General features: G+C 39.8%; 1 protein-coding gene across 1 annotated transcript; it reads left to right on the top strand.

The window, feature by feature from the left end:
• The first annotated feature begins 29 nt into the window (after positions 1-29).
• Positions 30-7,405, top strand: DEPDC4 (DEP domain containing 4). The gene is made up of 9 exons (XM_054167907.1): positions 30-114; positions 1,101-1,524; positions 2,047-2,201; positions 2,766-2,952; positions 3,725-3,951; positions 4,924-5,066; positions 5,271-5,396; positions 5,697-5,775; positions 7,178-7,405. Exons 1-9 carry the CDS (start codon positions 30-32, stop codon positions 7,393-7,395), a joined length of 1,644 nt encoding a protein of 547 aa, XP_054023882.1. The 3' UTR covers positions 7,396-7,405.
• The last annotated feature ends 1,669 nt before the right edge of the window (positions 7,406-9,074 follow it).

The raw sequence follows: 9,074 nt of genomic DNA, 5'->3' as shown, positions 1-9,074 counted from the left end.
AGTTTCCGCCAGCGGCACCGGCCGCCCTTATGGCGGTTTATTTGACTCCGCGGTTCAGGAGGCTCCGGAGTCACAGCGAGCTAGAGTTGCGGCGGGGCAGCGGGCGGAGGCGAGGTGGGGGAAGGAGAGTCGTCCCCGTCTCTCCGCTGTGGCGGCTTTTCCTGCCCTAGCGCCCGTGGGGTTGACGGCAGCTCTGCGCCTCGCCCGGGAGCGGAGCCCAGCGGAGTCGAACGGGCTGAGGGGTTGGCGCCGGCCCGTCCGTTGGAGGGGCGCCCGCGGCTGCCAGTTCGCGGCCGGGAGGGTGGGAGCTAGGGCAGGGGTCAGCTGCTGTACAGGGCAAAGAGGAGCTGCCTGTGGTAGTGCCCCCGGGAGCTGTGGGTAAGCGTCACTGCCAGGGACAGGCCGGGTCCGAGCGTTCGGAGCGGAGCTTGGCAAGCAGGTTTAAAGTCGGTTTGTCGTTTGCTGAACCGAGAGTGCTATGAGCAGGGGAAACTGGGTGCTGGGGAAGGTGAGGCTGAGGCAGCTGTTAAGCCTGGAGAAGAGAAGAGAAGGTTCAGGGGCTTTTTATTAATGTGCACAAGTACCCGAAGCGAGAGTGCAGAGGCTTGGAGCCAAGCTCTTCGTTGTGGTGCCCATAGAGGTTGTGGGTTCTTCAGCTTTGGAGATGTTCAGCAACTGTCTGAAAGTGGTCCTGGGATGACAAGCTCTAGGTAGCCCTAATTGAGCAAGTGGGGTTGGACCAGATAGTCCCCAGAGGTCCCTGTAAGCCTCAGCCGTTCTGTACTTCTATAATGAATTAATGTGCATGTGTGCATACATGCAATAGATATTGCTGTTCGTGACAACAACAAAACCTTCCTCGCCTGTTTTGGTGTATTTTTGTTCTATGTTGCTGACACCTTAGCAAATGGGAGTCAGCTTACAAACAGGATGGGTTGCTAAGATGTTTTCTTCCCCTTTGTAAAATTAAGCTTGCATACTGGAGACTTTTAATATTTATTTACTTATAACTAATTTCACAGAGTAAAAATATTTTTTCAAAATGTTAAAAACTGAAGCTTTATAAACATCTGTCAAACTTCCCTGTAAATATTTTGCAGATTGTGATGGTCCTTTTCAAGCAACTCAGCTCTGGAACAGTATTATTCATGCCCTTCACAGTCAAGTGGAGATCAAAAGGCGTCGCCAACATCTGAAAACATACAAAAACTGCTTCACTGGATCAAATGCTGTTGATGTGGTACTGAGCCATCTGATGCAAAGCATGTACCTGAGCTGCAATGATATTTCTCGGCTGAAAGGAGTCCGTGTATGCCAAGCGTTGATGGATCACAAGGTGTTTGAGCCGGTTGGAGCAAAGCTTTATTTATTCAAGAATGAGAAAGAGACAGAGTTTGAAGACACAAACACTAGTCTCTATAGATTTGTAAACAGCAGTCTTACTCCTCTTCCAAGAAAGAATAAAGACAGTGACAGCTTGTCTCCTGAACAAATCTGCAAACAGAAGAGAAAGAGATGTTCCCAGTGAGTTACCCTGAACTAGTCTGACTTTTTTTGTTCTCTTCTTTTTTTCTTCCCTCTTTTAAATGTTAATGTTACCTATAGATGAAGTTATGTCTGTCTAACCCAAGTATTGGAGACTTTGAAAACTATGGGCCAGTTTTGAGAAATGTCATGCCAAAATTGCAGGTGCAATTCATGTCATGTTAAGCCCATTGTTGTTTAGCATAGAGTCTGGCACAGTGGCTGAAGCCTAGGAATCGTGTTGGTTTGCAATCAGTTGTGCTGAAGTCTGAGAGTTAGTATGAATGAGGTACTTGTTAGACACTGATGAAAGAAAGGGAATTGTAAACAGTATTTGCAATCAATGTCCTTGACCTTTCCACCAAGCAGATGTAGATGATTGGTTTTTCTGGCTGGATAGAGCCCAGCTACAGTGAAGCCCAGAAGTTCTGATTGAACAGCAATTTAGGAACTGACAGAAAGATAAATGTGCCATGATGGTATTTGTTAGATGTGTAACTTTTTTTTCTGCCCCTCACTGAGCAGGGTGAAGTGTGAAACAACACTTTCAAACCCCTTAGCATTAGAAGCAGCTGACAAAAAGAGGGTGGAAGAGCTGCTTCAATCCATAAATGTTCATGCATCTTTACCTCCAAAGATCATGATTAATGAACCAACTCGTCTGCTTTCAAAAACAGGTGAGGATTGATTTTTACTTTCCTTTTTTCTTTTTAAAACCTTGATTTTTTATTTTTTTTTGCTCTATCTACTTGGAGTGCCTAATTTCTGTAAAACACTGCCCTTCAGAGTCCTTAATTTAATGTGTTACTAATGACAAAGTAGCTAAATCAGAGCTAAATGGGTAAGTGCTTATAGTAAGTAAACTGAAGGAAACAAACCAGGGTTAAGTTTTTGCAGGGTGGTGCCATTCTATTTATGCAAACACCACTTCAGAAAGAAATAGATTTTAAGATATGTCTATATGATATGATTCCTTTTGATATTTGCATGTTTTTTCATGTGCATATTATTGAATAGATTATTACTAATTCTAATATTTGTTGAGATGTTGTCTTTAAAGCCTTCTTTTCAATTAGTATTCCTATTTTGATCCTTTTTTTTTCTCCAACACAGAAACTTTACACTATGCCGTTACCTTGTTTTCTTTGAGCATGTAAAACGTTTCTGAGTAACAACAAAGGTTAGTGTTTTGCATAAAATCTTATCTCTGAGGGTGTTTTCTTGTCTGCTTATGATATCAGTAATAGATGATGTCTGGAAACAGCAGGCCCTGCTACGACTGCTGCAGATAATTGATGTTCCCCTTCTAGAAGGTATCTTGGTGTCTTCAGTGAAGACAAAACCAGACTGTTTCAGCAAGGAAGAAGACTTGATTATCTCAAATACTTTCCTGGACAGAGAAGTTACATGTAGTTTAAACTTACCTGAGTAAGTAATACATCTGTGAAACAATATTGTTAGCAAACGTTTCACTTTATTCTTGATCAAAAATTGAAGTGAACAAAATAAACATTGCCAGACTTTTATACTTGTAGACAGGGGTGGCATTAATATACTTTCCTCTGCTGATTTCTCTTCAGAAGTGGTAAAAGAATTCACAAAAAGTTTAGGATTGGACGTTAAAACTTTAGCCTCAGTTGTTGAAAACACTCCTGGCTTCTAGACTAGACACCTCATTTCTAGATCTTAATAACAGATACTGGAATTGAAAACCAGTTCCACAGTCTTCTGGGATGTAAACTATTTTTATCTTTGCTGTTATCAAACTAACTGTCTTGTTTCTCTTTGTAAAATCCAGTTCCTGCCTTTCTCACCCTGGTTAGCCCTAGTGGGTTTTTGCAGTGCACGGGATTGCATCTTTTTGATAACTATTACAGTGGGATGTGTTTGGTTGTAAATAGTAGCTGAATCAGGCAAGTGTGTTGGAGTGAGTGCCAGTCTGTCAGAATTGCAGCTTGTTTTAATCTGAACATACCTTGGGTGTATTGCCTACAGCACAGGAAAACCATGGAAGCTGCCTCTTTTGAGCAGGTCCTTGAAGTACTGTAGAGAAATAAGTTACATAAATGGCTTAATAAGCAACAAGTTTAATGTGGCTGTACCTGCATGCTGATTTCTGTCTTAATTTCTTTTAAAGGATTAAATAAGAATAGGTAGAGCATTTTAAAGTGAGCACTAAAATTAGCTTTTCCTTTTACAGGCTTGATAAATGGCTCTATGCAGCAATCGAATGCTTGGAGTATTTCCCAGACCAATTCATAGTGATGGTTAGTCAGCAGTTACCTCCAAGCACTAACACCCCCTGCAGTCTGAATGCATACAAGAAGATTCTTTTTGATGTTATAGTAAAGTATTATAGTCAAAAGAAGGACTCCCTTCTTGCTGCTCAGGATCTTGATATTCATTCAGGAATTATAGAACTTATAGGTAAGAGCAATCTCTGGAACAAAAAAAACACAAGTGAAAGCTTCATAAAAGATCAGAGAAACTCTTAAACATTTCTCTAGAAATTACTTCACCTCCTCTCTTCATATCTGCACCCTTAACCTATCTTGATCATGTCCTTTTGTAATTCTCTTTCCTGCTTTTTTGTGTGCTCTTCTTTTGGGAAAGGGTCAGTGGCTCTTTGGGTGTTCTTTTTAAACAAAGACAGTTCCAAAGGTGGCTTGTTCTGGATTATTTCTTGTGAAATATAACTCCTGTCCTGTTAATAGGGCACAGGCCAGAAAATTACATGTAGGTCTATCTGCCCTCATCTTGCTCTTGTCTTAGAGTTACTTGGCTTTTTGATAGTTCCTCATTGTCAAAATGAAAGTAACTAGAATTATCATTTAAAGGGATTTTTATAGGACATTTTCCATGTTTTGATGAGAAACTTCTAGCTAATGGCTTAAAGGGGGTGATGAGCAACCATCAGCAACAAAACAAACAAACAAAACTGCAAAACCTCTCAATGGCAAAAACAAAAATCCAAAGAAAGCAAGGCAAAAATTAAACAGAAGAAAACAACAAAAAGCCCCAACACAACCAAGCAAAGAAACCTCAAAGCAATGAGACAGTTAGAATCGTTCAGCTTATTAAGAACTTCAAGACAAATCCTGGAATATAACACAAAGATGTGTCAACACAAACATCTCTTTAGTGTTTGCATTTAGACACAACATAGCAATGCCCTTGTATGTTGTCCTAGTGAATCTGTTCCTCGACTAGCAGTGGGTCAAAGGTTTTAAGGCTTACATTGAATAAATGCTGTAGTGAGCCTTGCTGAAGGATTTCAGAAGTCACTGAGATGACCTGCTTTTTTAAGGGGGGGTGGAATCCAAGAAGGGGATTAATATTGGAATTCAAGTGTGTTGACTGAACAATTTTCACTGAGTACTCTGTTATACTCCATTGCAGGAAAAGGAAAAACAGATCAAGCTGTAGAGGCATCACAGCTGTATTTAAAATTATTAGCACCAAATACCCGAGAGGAGCTACACAGACTGCTGACATTCATTGCCATTGCATCTGACCCCGAGGGCTACAAATTACAGAAACAAGTAAGTCTCTGTTACACTGAATGTGGGAAATACCTTTTTCCTATAGCAAAGCTAAGTTTTAAGTTAGAAGTATTCTGTTTACTGCCTTCCAATGTGATTTGGTTTTAGATATCAAGATGTTCTTTCCACTGATCCCACCCTGTTATACTTTGCTGACACACTGCAAGTAAATCTGATGCCACATTTGAGTTCTTCTTCTTCTAGTTTGATAACAGGTCGGTGATCATCAAGACATGTACTAAGTTCATCCTACAAAATAAAGCATTGTCAAAAGCACAGGCAGAGCTGCTGACTCAGTTTCTGATGGACAATCACTCTGAGCTCTTCAAGGTAGCATTTTCCTTACCTTGCTGGCTTTGTCATCTTTAGTGTTAAATGTGATAAAGGGCCTCCTTAGAGATGAGAGGTATGTGGAGCAGAGTTTAATGTTCTGTCAGTTAAGAGTTTAATAGTACAGTCAAGTAGGGTGAGGAGCTGTTTCAGACTATGAAGGACAGTTTTTGGAGAGCTTTATATGTATATCCTCTGTCTTTATTTGCAGCATTTGTGTTTAAAAGAGTATTTAAAATTTCTATAGAGGCCTTCTGGCACTCTGATGGCTATCTACTAATTGTTGGTTTGTATTTTCAGACTCCTTTGACTCTTCTGGAACTAACTAGTAGGAGACTTGAGAGTTTGCTGGAAGGACAAGATCCAGATATCAATTCAGGTAAATGTTATACACATTTTGGCATAAATTTTTTAATACAAATAGATTTAGCATCAATGCATACACTGTCTTGTGACTGTAAATCTGCATGAGCTGTTCTTTTCCTTTATTAGAAGTGAACCCTTAAAGAAACTAGCAGCTAATTCACCAAAGAATGAAATTTATCTGGTATAAGTAAAGCACTGATTTCTGAACATTAGAGGATAAGGATTCTATTAATTGTCTAGTTTGAACACTATTTTTTTTACTAAATAATTACTTCTGGTGAATTGAGTGCAAAATACGCTTCCTCAAGTGATTTGCTTATAATTTGGTTTGTGAACTTGATGTGATTTTTACATTTTGGAACCGAATTCTTGTATCTCTGCCACAAGACACCTAAAAATTCTCACAGAGCTCAGTAGTGTGAGGTTCTAAAAAGCTGGCTTGAGCACAGGCCTTGACTGTGTAGTGTTTTCAAGAAACTCTCCTCCTTTTCTGGGTAAGCACCTCATTTATGAAGAGCCTAACACTTAGAGAAAAGGGTAGTGTATCCCAAAAGGAAGGCATTTGACACTTGGTGTTTATATGGGATTGGTGTTTTCCAGCTCATTTCTTTCCTGAGTTAACATTTCATCTGGCCTTACTGTCAAAAATACCTTTCAGCACTGTGATTTAAAAGGGTTGACTTAAATAATTTCTCTCTGACTTCTTAGCTTCTTCCTTTTGACTTCTGTATTGCCAGTGCACTGGAGAACTGAATAATGCTGAAAGTTATGGTGCTGTTTAATGTTGTATTTAATAGAGCAGCTGTCTGAGAAGTGTTTGGTACATACAGAATCTTTTACCATCTGTGTTGGGTTCTGGAATGTGTCCAAATTGCTTCTAGCTCAATGTTTTGATTATCACATATTGTGTAGCTAAAAAAATGCAGATACAAGTAACAGAGGAATGAGTTATCTGTCCACATGCTCCTGGAGCCTGTGTGATCTCTGTCAGTACACTGAACGCACAACTCGGGTACGAACCCTGTGCTGTATTTGCCCTAAGTTTGGGAGATTCAATCTGCAAGTTTGCAATTATTACACTGCTTGTCCATTTTATTTTTGCAATTAATGCTCAGATGCTCAGTGGAAAGCTGTAGGTTTCTTGTCACTTGCAGAGAATTGTAGTTACATCTGACCTGGGATATCAATGGATCTGTGTTAATCAGGTCCTTACATGAGCGGTGGCATCAGCACCCCTGGAGGTATTTCAAACAAGTATGGATGTGGTGCTTAGGGACATGGTTTTACTGGTAGTGTTTTAGCAGTAGTGGTGGGATTGTGAGCTCTGGGCAGCTGGTTGATGATCTCAAAGGTCTCACCCAACCTCAACAGTTCTATGATACATTAAACAGTTGAACCTCTGCTTTTTTACAAAGGCTTCACCTTCTGTCAGCGTGTGACAGATAAGGAATATGAAGATCAAAAACACCAAACAAATCGGTATCTTCTGGCACTGGCTCAAGAGGTGGACAATGACCCAACTGTTCCTTTGAAGCAGAAAAAGAAGTTAATGAAAGAACTCAGAAAATACCATTCTCTTGTCTATTGCAGTGGCTGTAAAACTGGATGTGAATTTTGTACTCTAAATAGTTAGACATCAATGCAGCCTTTGATAAAAACAGAGGGAGGGTACATATGAACATTGTTCATGATGCAAACCATTTTCTTCTTTATGTCCTTGCATCTTCAGTTACAGGAAGATGCACCTATCAAAATTGCTATGCTACTGAAAAAACCACACCTCTACTTAATGACTCTTAAGTAAAACATACTTTTAGTAATAATAGCACACTGCTTGTGCTACTTTGAGTTCAGGGTTTGGCACTTTTTGTTTTCCTTCTGTCCCACAACCCCATGGTTTTCTAGCTGAGCCAAGTCTACACTCAGGCCATACTTGAGTTGATTACCAGTAAGGTCTTTATCTGTAGCTCTTAATTTACCTGTAAGAAAATTTTAAACTGTGCATTACAACTCCTATGAGTATTGCAAGTGCACAAAGCGAGTCAAAAACGTTAGGAGCTGGTCACTGGGATGTGTGGCAGGCAAGATTCATTAGGCAGGGGACCTGTGTGTGCCCTGTCACTTAGAGCATGCTACTCTTCCCCCACTCTGGCAGACTGAACTGCTGCTGATTAGCTGTTGCTAATGTGGAAGTTATGCAAAAGCAAGTGAAAAAAATTACATTTTGGAGAAAAAATTAGTTTTGGATCTCCAGGTGTACTTGAGGAATTTTAACATGAAGATACTTTGATAGCATCCAGTTGTCATAAATACTGAGTATTTATGGATTCATAGAGCCAAGCTAGAAAGCACATTGGTCTGTCTTGACACACTGGTGGTTCATTGTACATTGCCAAGGAAATGTTGATTCAAGTAATTACAGATGCAATATAATGTTATGGGGGTTAAATTACTTCTTCCATTGTCCTGACAGATGTTTGATCATGTATTTGACATAGAAATGAAGAATTGATGTTGAAATTTATCTCTGGTCTAATTCTACTGCTCTGCTCAAGGTGGAATCAATTAGCATAGGTTGCTCAGGGCTTACCTGTTGTGAGTTTGGAACAATCTCCAAGGACAGAGATACCACTTCTCAAGTGAGCCTGGTCCAGAAAATACTGAACTTGGTAACAGAGAAGGTTGATAACATGGCAATTTGTAGGCATTGATGGACAGGGTTTTGCTTGTGGGGGGAAAAAAAACTATTTAAAAAATAATTCATGCACTTTGACTTGATTATAATTTTCTTGTACTAATTTAAAGGTGATAATAAAGCATTGCATAAAAATGGCTGAATCGGTCTTATAATTTCCTAGTGTCTTCAGAAGGAAGAGGCAGCTCAGTGGGTGTAGAACCAGGTATCAAAGAGTAAGAAAATGCTTAATGGGGAGAGGAGGAGTTTATAGCTGCCAAGGTGCTTCCTGCAGCTTATGGGACGAGAATCACCAACCCTGACAAGACTTTACTAATTTGCATTCTTCTGTTTCAAGAATTGTGATCTTAAATGTAAGGGCCTGCTGACCAGAACAAGTTTGGACTACAGATTACTGCTTTTTAGCATTATGCTTCCAGTTACATTCCAAAAGTAAGAAAACTCATTTCAAGCTTTTTTGCCTATATTCCTTTCATGGCTATTCACTAAAGTAACAGAAAATAAAACTCAATTATTCCATTTCAAGATGGAGAATCTCAGAGAGACCTTTTGAGATGTTTGATGTCCATTCAGTTGCATGCACAAAGTAAAATAATATTAACTGGGGGGGAGGGGGA

This window comes from Dryobates pubescens, chromosome 15 (assembly GCF_014839835.1).
Source record: "Dryobates pubescens isolate bDryPub1 chromosome 15, bDryPub1.pri, whole genome shotgun sequence".
In the NCBI taxonomy this organism is placed as follows: domain Eukaryota; kingdom Metazoa; phylum Chordata; class Aves; order Piciformes; family Picidae; genus Dryobates; species Dryobates pubescens.
Note: the sequence above shows the minus strand (reverse complement) of the source record. Positions and strands in the feature narration are given on the sequence as shown.

What these genes read in the sequence shown, in the direction of transcription:
- DEPDC4 (XM_054167907.1), top strand. Translation starts at nt 30, where the DNA reads ATGGCGGTTTATTTGACTCCGCGGTTCAGGAGGCTCCGGAGTCACAGC. An exon ending in AAGAGAAAGAGATGTTCCCA is followed by an intron (nt 1,525 to 2,046) that starts GTGAGTTACCCT and finishes CCCCTCACTGAG; the next exon opens with CAGGGTGAAGTGTGAAACAA. An exon ending in TCGTCTGCTTTCAAAAACAG is followed by an intron (nt 2,202 to 2,765) that starts GTGAGGATTGAT and finishes TTATGATATCAG; the next exon opens with TAATAGATGATGTCTGGAAA.